At 41.0% G+C, this 14,501-nt stretch overlaps 1 protein-coding gene across 1 annotated transcript in view; it reads left to right on the top strand.

Moving 5' to 3' along the window:
- LOC124796340 overlaps nt 1–2,124 on the top strand; it is a 415,424-nt gene extending 413,300 nt beyond the window's left edge. The window contains exon 6 of the mRNA XM_047260474.1: nt 1,576–2,124. Coding sequence (XP_047116430.1) covers nt 1,576–1,655 — 80 coding nt within the window. The 3' untranslated portion in view covers nt 1,656–2,124. The remainder of the gene's footprint in view (nt 1–1,575) is intronic.
- Nucleotides 2,125–14,501: the final 12,377 nt, after the last annotated feature.

Here is a 14,501-nt window from a genome sequence, read left to right as displayed (position 1 = left end):
CTTCACTATCACATCGGAAACAGTCGACCTAGAGATGGTTAGGAGTGTGGAAATCTCGCGTACAGGCGTTTCACACATGTGACTCCCAATCACCTGACCATCTTCGAAGTTCGTGAGTCCCGCGGAGCGACCCATTCTGCTCTCTCACGATGCCTAATAACTACTGAGGTCGGAACTAAGGGGTACCTGGCAGTAGAAGGCAGCACAATGCACCTAATATGAAAAACGTACGTTTTTGGGGGTGCCTGGATACTTTTGATCACATAGTGTATCATGATTGATTGGTTGACCTGGGGGATGAGACCAGACACCGAGATCATCGGTCCCAGCGGATTACGGAAGGATGGGGAAGGAAGTTGGCCGTGCCCTGTCAAAGGAACCATCCCGGTGTTTGCCTGAAGCGATTTAGGAAAACCACGGGAAACCTAAATCAGGATAGCCAGACGCGAGGGTCAACCGTCGTCCTGTGTGCTAACCACTTGTGGCACTTGGCTCGGTAACACATATCATGAATGTCTGCAAAAGAGACGAGTAACATTCAGCCGTAGACTGATAGCTGACTTTGGTAAAGTATTCTATTGCTTCGTTTTCGAGCTCTTGTGCATATTACCGGGTAGGTATACACCGCAGCGATGTGTACTATGTTTTTGTTGAAACAGTTCCTGTGAATCTCTGCATCATAATAACAACGTGCCTGTATTTTTATCCAACATTTCGTTATGTTTCACGTTGAATAAAATTAAAATCTATTGGTGATCTAATACTGTGGAAACATGTACGGACATACATAGAGCGAGCGAGCGAGCGAGAGAAGGAGAGAGAGAGAGAGAGAGAGAGAGAGAGAGAGAGAGAGAGGGAGGGAGAGAGAGAGAGAGAGAGGGAAGGAGAGCGAAAAGGAATTTGTTTTGCTCGGGTCAGAATCCTTGAAATATATTTTACGATAACGGTACGGCGGAGATATTGCGCCAATCCAGAACACACTGAAACGTGTATAGACGACACTTCGCGTCAGATACAGCGACTGGTCGATCCCTGTATATTCTGCTCTCACAAACAGTTGTTTTAGTTACCCTATAACACAATGGTCGGATTGCGAAATTGCTTGTATTAACAGCCGCGCGGGATTGCAGCACGGGCTCAGGCGCTTTGCCACGGTTCGCGCGGCTGCTCCCGTCGGAGGTTCGAGTCCTTCCTCGGTCATGGATGTGTGTGTTGTCCTAGCGTAAGTTAAAATTAGTTAGATTACGTGATGCGTAAGCCTAGGGACGTATGACCTCAGCTGTTTGGTCCCACAGAAACTTACCGTAAATTTCCAATTTCCTATGTCAGCAACAACACTTATACCATAGATGGTTACGAATGATATCTGGTTTGTTAAAATGTCCATTCACAAGTCGCGACGATTAAATCTAGAGGAACCATATGCTGCTGTTTCCAGACGTCCAACGGACGTCGATTGCAGTGATTCCGAGTATAATACGCTCTTGAACACTGATGTAAATGTATTTATGTTTCGTTCCACATTGATATCAATTTCCTGACAGAGTAAAGGAGCAATATTTTGTCTATTTTCAGCCACTCCAGTGGACTCCGCCATCTACAGTGACGCGGAGAAAGACACGGGAAAGGCAACTACAGATGTGCAGCAGACGTAGCTTATATTCGCTCCTGCCTGTATGACGACGGCGCTGTGCTGGTGATCAATTCATTTCATTAAGAGGTCGTTGAGATGACTTCAGATGCTGTGGGGAAGATGCAGTACAGCACGGACGCTAGTGATAATCAAGATCATCTTTTCAGATTCTTAAGCTGCAGTTACGTCACTAGTTGTAACTGCGAATTGTGATCAGACTTGAGTGTGTTTCCCAGCTTCTCTGAGGTCTTTCGTTCTTCGACAATCAATTTGCCGATATCGATTAACAGTGTGTTTACTATGTCATTTTCAGAATGTTGATTGATTTTTTTGATCAAGTATAGAATACGTGTGCCTAATCTTTGTAGTTCAGGAAGACTGAAGTTTGAACTGAAACGTCAGATTTTTTACTTTTACTTCAGAGGACATATGCTTGCCTGATTTCTGTTTTCTTGAAATCGTATATCAAAGACATTAGAAAATGTGCAACTATGTGCCTTCGCCGTTTTGTAAGCAAAGTTACTTACTTTGTATGTATATAAATTATTAATAAATGTTTTTGTTATTTATTTTTTTACAACTTAGTCTGTATCATTGTAATCGTCCTTTATAGTATTACATAGTCCACAAGGAAAAAAAAACACAAAAAAGGAAATACAAGAAAATACTCTATTTGTAATTTGGACACTGTTTAACGTCATTAAACAGAGTACCAAAAATTACATATCATTTATTAATTCACACACCCTACCGATTCACCTGCTTTTGCTAGCATTTCCGGCGTACAGTTATAACTCAGTTTCAAATTGTCTAGATTAGCGAATTATTATGTTGTGAAATATCTATTGTACATTAATTACTCAGTTACTGAAAATATGAATAGCTAATGATTAGTTTTTGATGAGATACATAGCACTAACGTAATATTCAGTATCGTTTACTGGTAACAGTGAAGTACCAGAAAGGAAAATACTGAAATGGTTATTGGAAAATGAGCATGGAACTTGAAGATAGAGTAAATCCGTTTATTATTTACACAGGATTGCGAGGCTTTATGATCATGAAAATACATCTAACTTTTCCCTACCTGCGTGTGTTTCTCTGCACCTGTTTGCCATTAATGTGTGCATACCACCACATATGTACTCGTTAGGGAAATATCTAATTATTTTGTCAAAATTTTAAACATGCCTGAAGCAGCAACTGTTGAAAATCTGCACTGTAAATGATAACAGCCAAACAGTTGCAGAATAAAAATTTATTGAAATGCTTGACCACGGTTTCGATATATCTAAATATACCTTCATCAGAAATAAAAATACACTAAAATCACGTCTTGCAGTGGAGATGCATAAAACAATCGTCCCAAATGCGTCGTCAGTAGGTAAAATTAAAGTCATGGATTTTGCTTCTGATGAAGGTAGGCCTATATTTAGATATACTGAAACCGTGGTCGAGGACTTCAATAAATCTTTATTCAGCAACTGTTTGGCTGTTATCGTTTACCGTGATAATTATTTTGTACTCTTCTGTTCGGTATGCACCAAGGGCACCAGTGGCAACGCCACAAGGTATTCAGCAATTGGTGGATCCTTCTACTTACGTCTACATCGAGCTCTCCTCCCTGCCACGACTTGGATTAGTCGGTGATTCTTCTGAAATTTAAGTCGAATAATGGGAAAAGAATATTCACAAAAGAAACTCTTACAAATGCAGATAGCAATAACCGATATACAGAATGCATAAAATATGTGAAACATAAAAACTACCCACATTGCGTAACTAAAATGTGTTAACAGTTGTAATGGTAAAACTAGATATCAGTGAGGGTTTGTTTGGAAAAGGACTAGAAAATAATGGGCTTGAAACATGTTAAGGAACTGGTAGTTTCAAAAAAGTTAATTAGGAGTGATATTTCAGAGTCGTTCCAGGCGTAAGTAATTAGAGAAGCAAAGTGGAACTTATTTAGTAAATAAGTATATCATCCGTTTAGTCATTTATTTTGTTTTCCTGAGTTGGTTTAATTCCTAATGCGGCCGGTTTATGTCTATGACGTAAACAAGAAGTCTGACGTGGAAGATTGATGTTCGCTTTGTATTGACATTCACGTAGCGCATTAACAAACAGCAGTTCACTGCAACAGTAGATGACCCGTCACAATGCATTTTCTGACAATTCGGAAGATGACTTAAGCTATTTAGGCAATCTGTGGATAATCGGTATCATCTATTTCAACAGCATGTTTGTCATGAGAATCGTTCGTGAAGTAGAAAGAAAGTAATTTATTATGACTCGATGATTTACTTGGAGATGAGTCTAATTTTCCCGGTGAAAATGTGGCCATTGGTTTTTCGTCACTGCCAGATATGAATGGGTTTTGTGTGAATTTATCTTAAGTTGTACAAATTTATTTTGCCGTAGCTTAAGTGGTTGCTCTAGACGGACCCATAGTTAAATAAAATTACGGTATTAAATGCTGGAATACTTTTAATGCAGTAGCATTCACCAGACTAATAATGAAATCTCTCTAAGGTTTTACATTTATTTCAGTGCAGCAAGTTCTATTTTTCAACAAGCGAAACACAGCTGCCAGTATTCGTAGGAACTTAACCAAGATCGTATACAACGCAGTGACAAAAGAGTGACAAAAATCATGGATTATCTCCTAATTACGTGTCGGAACTCCATTTGTGGGATGTAGTGCAGCAACTACACGTGGCAAGGACTCAACAAGTCTTCGGAAGTCCCCTGTAGAAGTACTGAGCTATGCTGCCTCCACAGCCGTCCATAACTCCGAAAGCATTGCCGGTGCAGGATTTTGTGCACGTACTGACCTCTCGATAACGTTCCTCAAGTGTTCGATGGGATTCATGTCGGACGGTCCCGGTGACCCGATCACTCACTCGAATTTTCCGGAATGTTCTTCAAACAGTTGTGGCCCGGTGAGATATAGCATTGTCATCCATAAAAATTCCATTGTTGCCTGGGAACATGAAGCCCACGAATAGCTGCGCTAGGTCTCCAAGTAGCTGAACATAACCATCTCCAGTAGTGATTGAGTAGGACCAAAGGACTTCGTCCATTCCACGTAAGCACATTCCACATCGTTATGAAGCCACTGCCAGCTTCCACAGCGCCTTGTTGACAATTTGGGTCCATGGCTTCGTGGGTGTCTGCGCCAGTCTCGGACCCTACCATCAACTCGGGACTCTTCTCACAAGGTCTCGGTTTCCCAGTGTCGTAGCGTCCAACCGATATGGTGAGGAGCCCAGGAGAGGGCTGCAGACAATGTCGTGCCGTTAGCAAAGGCACTCGCGTCGGTCGTCTGTCATAGTCCATTAATGCAAAATTTCACCGCACTGACCTGACGGATAGGTTCGTCACACGTACTGCATTGATTTCTGATATTATTTTATGCAGTGTTACCTGCATTTTAACAATGAAAACCCTGTGTAAACGCCGCTGCTCTCGGTCGTCAAGTGAAGCCATCAGTCACTGCGTTTTCTGTGGGGAGAGATAATACGTGGAATTTGGTATCCTTGTTACACTGTTGACACTGTGAATCTCTGAATATTCAGTTCCCTAACGGTTTCCGAAATGCAATCTCCCGTGCGTCTAGCTGAAACCACTATTCCGCATTCAAAGTCAGTTAATTCCCATCGTGCGGCCGCAGTCCAGTGGAAACCTTTACAGGCGAACAACGCAAGTACAAATAACGGCCCCACCAATGCACTGCCTTCTTTTACCTTGTGATCGCGATACCACCACCATCTGTGTATGTGCATGTCACTGTCCCGTGACGTTTGTCACTTTAGTACACATTTATCGCTCCTGGAAACAGCTTTGCCAATGCTATAAATACAATCTGATGGGAAAACAGGACGTTTGCCGGCTGCCCACAGTGCTGCTTGCTGACACTTCAGCAGGGGCTGGCTACACGTAGAGGAGTTTGGTGTACACGTGGAGGAGCCAACACGGTCGGCAGGCGGGGTACACAGCAGGAAGCGGCTGGCAGGAGTAACGGAGGGGGACGAGGAGGGGTGGGGGTGAGCATATTTTGACAGGCGGCTGTCACTCGTCTGTGTTTGCCGCGCTGTGCTAACACGCTGATTGGATCGATGAGCAGTGGCTGTCTGCAGCGAACCCGTGAATCACATCAAAGTCGGCTTCTTGAAAAGCGCCTTTGATCATGCGGAGGCGTACGGGAAGCTGCCTCTGCGTCTTCCGCTGCGCTCTCGTCATCTTCGGAGCCTAGTGCTTTAACCTGCCGCCCTAGAATAATAACAACTGTGTTTATTTTCCTTTTATTTGGATGTGAGATAGTGTTACACACCTGTTGTGAAAGACTTACGTTTTTTTTATTTAGTTTCAAACTCTATTGTCATTTCAGTGAAAGGCTTTTGGATGGAATTGCCTCCGTAGGATAGATGTTAAGCCATTGACGCCATTGCTCTTCAGTCGGATGACAACCGCTGAAGCATGCACGAAGTTCTCTTAATCATTCGACAAGCAGCATCCAGGTGTTTGCGAGGTGGTGTGGATCAAGGTAAAGCATTAGTAACAGCGAGGCAATGAGAGGTATACAAGGTGTATCATAATTAAGAGCGAAAACTGACACGGTTGAAACAACACGATAGCGAAGCAAGAACGTTCCAAGAAACGTGGTATCAGAACACAAGCCGTTTACAAATTTACTGCAAATATGAGTTCACAGGAACCACTGGCTGCAGTTTGATATGTAGCACTTGTTAGTTCAAACGGGTTAGGGGCGGTCGAAGGCCGTGCAGTCCGGAAATGACAGGTCAATCAGACAAAATCGCCGTGAGCACTGAGGCAATCATCCAACCGACGCACCAGGTTGAGGATACCATTTTGGTAGAACACAGTGTCCTCATCCTCTTCCGACCGTTCATGGCCTTTTTTAAGACACCAATGGCATGATACTTGCAATGGGAGAGATGAGGACTAAAGAGCAGGTGCTCTTGCGTCTCCCACTTCAGTTGGCGTAACTCGAACATTACATTTGCGATATCGGAATGTGCGTTGTCATGAAGAAACACCAATCCACAAAGGTGGTTTTCGACTGCCCCATGGAAAGTACTCTTTGCACCCGAAGAAAAACTTGAATATAGTGGTGCTGCTTTTACTCATGTGGTACAGATACGCTTCTCATCAATTAACATTTTCATTCTCCCAGAACGACAACAACGCTACATTTCTTCCAATCGCGTATAACACTTCATACCTACACACATAATGGTTAGCAGACCGTACCGGACGTATGCCCGCATTCTTAGCCATTTTGAAAAAACCGTGTTGCGCCAGAAGCTCACCATATTTTCGACTCCATACTTAATTTCTCTTTTGCTGCTCATCACCAACTTTTGTGCCAACCTTTTTACCTCAGAGCAGTAGTAGAACCGTAAGTCCTCAGTTGTTTTTTGGATGTATTCCGATCTCTATCCTTCTTTACAATTTTTATCCTCTACAATCCCCTCCAGTACCAAGAGTACTATTTCCTGATGTCTTAACAGATGTCCTATCATCCTGTCTTTCCATCTTGACAGTGTATTCAATATGGTTGTTTCTTGGCCTATTCTGGGAAGAACCTCATCATTCCTTACATTATCAGTTGTCCTTATTTTCACCATTCTTTTGTAGCATAACATCTCAAAACGCCTCGATTCTCTTCTGCTCCGGTTCTTCGGTTCTTCCACAGTACATGCTATGCTCCGAACGTACATTTTCAGAAAGTCCTTTCTAAAATTAAGGCGTTTGTTTGATACTAGTTAAATTCTTTTGACCAAAATGCCATATTCACCTGTGATAGTCGGCCTTTCGTGTTCTTTCGTCGCTCGTCATGGTTCAGTTTGCTTCCGAGGTAGCAGATCCAGTAGCTTCATTTTCCTCGTGACCATCGGTTTTGATGGTACGTCTATCGCTTTCCTATTTTTTTCGCTACTCCTCACAACTGTCGCCTTTCTTCGGCTTACCCACAATCCATGTTTTGTTGTCATTAGACTGGTCATTCCATTCAACTGCTTCTGTAAGTCTATTTCACTTTCACTGAGGGTAGCTGTATCATCAGCGAATGTTATCATTGATATCTTTTCACCATGAATTATAATTTATTCTTGACCCTTCCTTTTGTTCCCAGCAGTGCTTTTTCTTAAACATGTTTCATTCCGAACAGTTCGTCCTTGGTCTTCCTGCATTATTGTTTCCCCTTGTTGTTGTACATATTGTATATTACCCTTATGCTGTAGCTCAACCTCTTTTTTCACAGAATTTCGAACATCTTATACATTTTACCATATCGAACTCGTTTTCGACGTCGACAAATACTATGAAGATGTCTAGACATTTTTTTCAGTTTTGACTCGATTATCAAGCGCAACGTCGAGACAGCCTCGCTAACGCCTTCACGTTTTCTAAAACCACACTGATCGTCATCTAACATATCCTCAGTTTTCTTTTCCATTCTTGTCAGCATCTCTGATGAAAGAGCTGTTGAGCTGATGGCAGGATAGTTCTCGCGCTTATCTTGGAAGGGGTGTTGGTATTTGTTCACTATATGCTTCTCTTATAGCTTTGAAACACAGATGGCTGTTGCGCTTACTTTGTTTGTCAGACCGCAGTGTCATCTGCGAGACTGCAGTAACATCTCTGCGTCAGCCGCTACTTGCGGATATTGGCTGTAAAGACAGTAAGTTCGCGTCATGCAATCGTGAAGTGAGCCACGCTCAAGGAAGCAGCAGAGCGAGAAATACATTATCTTTATTGAGGAAATTGATTTTATAATATGGTTTTTGACAACTTTACTGAGGGACAAAGCTTTTTTGATTGATTTAATGAAGACTTCATAATAAGGTAATAATTAATATTCTTTGTTTTAACTGCGCACGAGCTGCTGCCTGCACGTCATTACAACAACCAGAACTTTCCCCCTCTTCTTAGTTAGGTAACTTTAGCAACAATTCGAAAAAGGTTAACTCAGTTAATGTAACATTTTGTAATCTATGCTGAACGTATATATTACGTAACAATTCTTTGAGCATGACGTTGTTGAACAAACAACTTTAAATTATTTTCAGAGCTTGTCATTTCTTTGCAAGACCTGTTTTTAAGAATACTTTTGTAAAGTGACTTTTTTAATTTGCCGATACACCTTTCAAAGGAATCAGTACTCATTTCCTAATCTTCGTCATTCATTAGATAAAGTTTCACAATTGCCAATTGAAATGCAGGCACATTATGTGGAGTCATTGCACACGGGGTTCACCTGAAGTTAGTTTGCCGCCAGTTAAATGACGCGCACCATTTTATTAGCTTTCAATAGCAGCAGCAGCAGTGGTTTCCAGAGAGCGGTTGCCCGACCGCTGTTCACTGCCACAGGTAAGCCAAAAGAGAAAAAGAAAAAATTACATTTCACACTGAAGAGACTTCCTTTGTATGACCATAAATGAGTTACGGTTTCGTTAAATTTCCTGTCAGAGAAGTAAAGAAGTATGAAAAAGAATTTTATGATTTTTGAAGCAAACTTAAGTAGAGTCTCGTTTTCTTTACGAGCAACGCAACTGCCAATGCAAAACCAATAAACAGAGACTATCAGTGAAACTAATAATTTATTTTTGAAGAAACTTTCACTTGGCGGCTTATCTTCAGAGGACAGCTCTCGTAGACTTTTTGTGAATATTACAGATTTAGGTGCACTGCTCTCGTCTACGACTGTTCACTAGTAAGTTTCTGCTGCAAGTGTACTATATTTGTAGTATCATTGCTCTATTTACTAACAATTTGCGTATTCTTTTTTTCAGTAGGAGTAGTGCTGTATTCCCAGCAGTGTGCGATTTGCAGGGGGGGGATGGGGGGGATTTCCCCCCCTCTGCATCAGACCATCCCCTCCTCTGGTTTTTGGCGCAGTGGTTAGCACACTGGACTCGCATTCGGGAGGACGACGGTTCAATCCCGTCTCCGGCCATCCTGATTTAGGTTTTCCGTGATTTCCATAAATCGCTTCAGGCAAATGCCGGGATGGTTCCTTTGAAAGGGCACGGCCGATTTCCATCCCCATCCTTCACTCACCCGAGCTTGCGCTCCGTCTCTAATGACCTCGTTGTCGACGGGACGTTAAACGCTAATATCCTCCTCCTCCTCCTCTAGTTTTAGTTTATGCATCCCAACCTGGAATGTTTATTTCCCACCCACTGGAGTAATACTTTACATATAATTGAAATTTGTCGAACCGAACACTGAAAGTTTTTAATACAGTATTATTATTAATACTATTAATATGTTTGCTTATTAATATTGAAAAAGTGTTATGTAGTAGGTAAGCATTTCAAAACATTTAGAACTAAATGACAAGACGTAGCATGCCACAATGTTGCAAGACGTCAACCCAGCGTAAACGAGGCTTTAGAGCCAGGTCTGTATTGTATGGTGGATGTGATGTGTTGCGCACGAAACTATAACCTGCAATCAAATTCAAACGTCGTGGAATACTGTGAAGAGATGTCATCCTGCAGCAAGATAACGCTTGTCCACATTCTGCCAAACGGACAGCCGACACAATAAAGGAGTTGAGATTCGAGGTGCTGGAACATCCACCATACAGTCCAGACCTGGCTCCAAGCGATTTTCACATGTTTGGACCCTTAACGGAAGCATTACAGGGAAGAAGATTTGAAAGTGATGAAGACGTCATTGCTGGTGAATTGGTTACAGATGGAACCGATAAACGTATTTTCTGATGAAATAAAAAAACTCGTAAAACGTCGGGAAAACTGCATTGAAGTCGAGGGATGTTACGTAGAAAAATAACGCATGTTTCAGTTTTCTATCATCAGAATAAGTACAGCTTTTCACAAATGTACCTTTACTTGTTGAATTCCCCTCGTATACCTATATGTAGATGATTTTGTAAATAAGCTTTACCCATAATGTACTTTTAAAGATATAACAAGGGATGGATTTTCTGATAGTGCATACGAGTGAATAGTGAGTTTCGGCATTAACATCTATTTATAAATAACTGCTTAATCATGGGTAACACCACGGTCCAAGCTAGTAACATACATAATTATACTAACCCCCTAGGACATCCCCCCCCGCTGGTAAAAGCACAAATCGCACGCTGATTCCCAGTTTTCTGTACTTCGTAAAAATACATCTCAGCAATATGCCTAATGCTGACAGAAAGGTTAAATCCAGAAGCACGAACAACAAGCAACCTTAGGATCAGAATTCTTCAATTCCCACCGCAACTGTGTCTTCCGATGAGTTGGCAGGTAATCACAGTTTATGCAGCCCTGACGTAACAATGCAAGCGCGGCTGCAAACCACGCGAAGAGTCAACCTTCGCTCAACACAGACATGTTACAGAGCAGTGAATGCACGATATTTTCCAATTTGAACATCTCATTCCCGGACAGTTCTCACGATTTTAGAGTGACAAACGAGGATCCCATTCCAACGGCCACCAATCCTATTCAGATTACGAAATTTTGCCGTGACAAACTGCGCCACGAAGAACACAAACAATCAATTCCGTCACCTACTTATTCCGCACATACCGTACACGTTACAAAACATGCTAAAACAAGGAGAAGAACTGGAAACACATTTCACTTCACTACTCGGTTTGACGAATTCATCGATAAACAGGAGGAAAGTATTTAAATTTTTTAGACGAACCTGGGGGAAATTTCTGGCAAAATTCAGTCAAAGGCAGGAGAAATCACAGAATAAGTAAGTAAAGACATACATAAATGAATTCTCAAACACTTTCTTCAACGGCCGTGACTGTTCTGCCACACAAAAACACGAAAGTTTTGGTTACAAACACTTCCTCTCCATCTGAAAGTTCTAAGTTTTTCAGGAAAGATACGAATGACTTGCATCTATTAGACTGGGTTTAGCAGTTTAGCTTCTCTCTACCACCTAGCTGGCCGGTCATACACAAGCTTGAATTCATTTGCGGTTTTTTAAAAGATGAACCTGAAATGCGAATTCCACCGATCGCTAGAAAGCCTTACTCATCTGAAGAATTTCCGAAGGCATTTCTCGCCGCATATTGGTCAAAAGACACAACGCGGAGTAAAAGACAAAATAATTTTTAAAATACTCATTTTGCAACATTGACTCAATTTTTCGATCACATGGTACAACAAACTCAACATTTGACAGAGCCATTTAGCGCTTCTGCTTTAATACAGCTTTGCATTTCGAAATTTCCCAGATCGCTAAAATATCATTGCCTACAGGACATAAGAAAGACAACATTATTGCTTTCCGTGGTGTATTACAATTACCGGAAATAGACAATGTAACTTTGTCATACATCGCAGACACTCGTCAGAAACGAACGTAATTATGATGACAGAAAATACAGAGGATTGCAGAGACACTTCCGCCAAGGAGCCTACAGTCACACACAACTACATGGCCACTTTCAATCCGAATCAAATCACTGACGACATAATCAGGCCCATTTAACTCAGACAGAAACATGAATAATGAAGCAAATCGACACTCACATCTTCAAACATACAGCCATCCACACAACACAGGGAACAATTGCATACAGCATTGTTATCGACAGTGATGCCTACCATCCAAATCGGTCCATTTACAGACCATAGAATAACGAACGCAGAGATCACGATATGAATAGAAACAGAGGACAGGGCAATTGGAACATATGATATTACGGTCATGTACAACATTTTTCTGTAGCCGTTTCTGACAGGATATTTCATCCAAGGCAACCTAGGCAAGTCACCACCGCAACGTTCAATTCAGATTGTTGAGCTTCGTCCACCCAGAGCCGCGACAAGGTGGGACAACAACGACTAGAAAAACCACCTCTGGACGATGCGCTCGCACTTTCAACACAGAAAAGGACTCATTCCTGGAACATTATTACTGACATGATCAGTCTAGAAGTCAAGAGCGGTAGATGTTAAAATGCAAACATCTTAGAATTCACTGCACTAGCCCACACTTTTTTTTTCAAATTTCTTAATCTTTCCGCTACATCAACTGAACTTCTGATTAACACGGATATCTTGAGTATACACAAAGATATACTTGATTTAAATAATTCTCACATTTCGCTAAGAAATGACGGCATTGTGTTTACATTATATTTCGACTGTTTTTCGGCAATAGAAGAACAAGATGTTAAGGGACTTTACTTTTAGACTTCACACAGAAATGTGAATTGGTACTCATCTATTTATACTAATGTAGAAATATTCCGCATCAACGAAGACTACGAATGTGACATTGATATTATTTTTCAGGTAATTCAGAACACACCAGATGAAGCTGCTACAGGCGGTGAAAAGGAATAATTACACCGCATACTCCCACGTATTTGATAGCATTTCAGGTACAATTCGAGGATTTGTGAGTGAATTTAAGGTGAAACCACATAGTGAATTTACAGTTCCATCATATAATATTTCACTGATGTAGCTGGAGACTGAGCTTATGCTTCAACAAGGTATCTTCAAACCTCGTTGATATTCTCGTTGCGGAAAAAACTTGGTATGACCAAAACCCCACTGTGAAATTATTGTTAGAAACCTTCTCAAATCGTGACATTAATTTCAATATTGGCAAATATGGATTGGAAAAATCGCACATTACATTTTTAGGACGTATCATTTTGCGCGTAGGCATTCTAACAGATGCAGAGAAATTTGACACTCAAAACTGCTACAGCAAAACGTCAAGTCAAAAACTTCATTGGTCTCAGAAATGTTTTTCGTCGTTTGATTGACTGCAAAGCTCTTATCACTCTACGGTTATGCCAATTAACAGGACGAAGACAGTCTGGAAATAGGATTAACAAGCTCCAACAGAATTTGATAGTTTAAAAAATGCATTAATTCACGAGCCATTGCTTTTCCATCATGACCTTTCTTGTGATTTCTGCTTTACCACAGATTCTTCTAAGACTGCGCTTAGTGTACACTTACGCCAGAAAATCTAAGAGAAAAATGTTACATTACAAAGCAGTATTACTCTCGTGAGCTGTATTTTCTCATCTTAAGAACGTAATTATTCAGTCACAGAGTTTGGAGCACTAGCAGTCGTTTGGGCTTTTACAAAATTTCTCTGCATCTTATTTGGGAAATACACTAAAGTCCACTGTGCATGGCCGTTTTTAATGACCGCAGAACTCTTCCACAGAAATTGGTTCGTTGGGCACTGTACAAGCAAGAATTGCGGTTCACTGTAATACACATTCCTGGCACAAGGAACATAGTTGCAGACACTCTTTCACAACTGATTAGTGGAAGACAGTTTGATAAAGCTGAGGAGTTTTGCCTAAACAACTTTAGCATTTTATGCATACAACAGGTACTTTTTGAAAACTTCACCTTATCCACTCTGAGCGACATTAATAAAAAGGACAAGACAAAGATCTTGTGTAAAAAAACATGAAACATTGATGGTATGACAAGGACAACTCGACTGTGCAAACTACTACGTAGTAAGGAACATCACTCTCTTCAAGCGGTAGAATCCAAACAGTTCTACTTCACTTTTATGCATTCTAGAAGACCTAATAAACATACTTTTATGCTATATTCATCTCAGTTATGCTCAATCTGGTGCAAGGAAACGTTTTCGCATAGTAAGTCAGGCTTCTTATTCCTTCAACATGGAAAAACGTATTTATGGTGTTTTTGCTAAACGCAAACTTCGTCAGAATGGCTCACACTTCACTCACATTTTTCCTATCATTCCAGCAAAATTACGTCATGTAGATGCAATTGATCTATGGACCATTCCTACTAACAAAACAAGAATTTTCTTACATTTTCTTTGCAGTGAAGTTTACTTCTAAATTTGA

The sequence above is a fragment of the Schistocerca piceifrons genome, chromosome 4 (genome assembly GCF_021461385.2).
Source record: "Schistocerca piceifrons isolate TAMUIC-IGC-003096 chromosome 4, iqSchPice1.1, whole genome shotgun sequence".
NCBI lineage: Eukaryota > Metazoa > Arthropoda > Insecta > Orthoptera > Acrididae > Schistocerca > Schistocerca piceifrons.
Note: the sequence above shows the minus strand (reverse complement) of the source record. Positions and strands in the feature narration are given on the sequence as shown.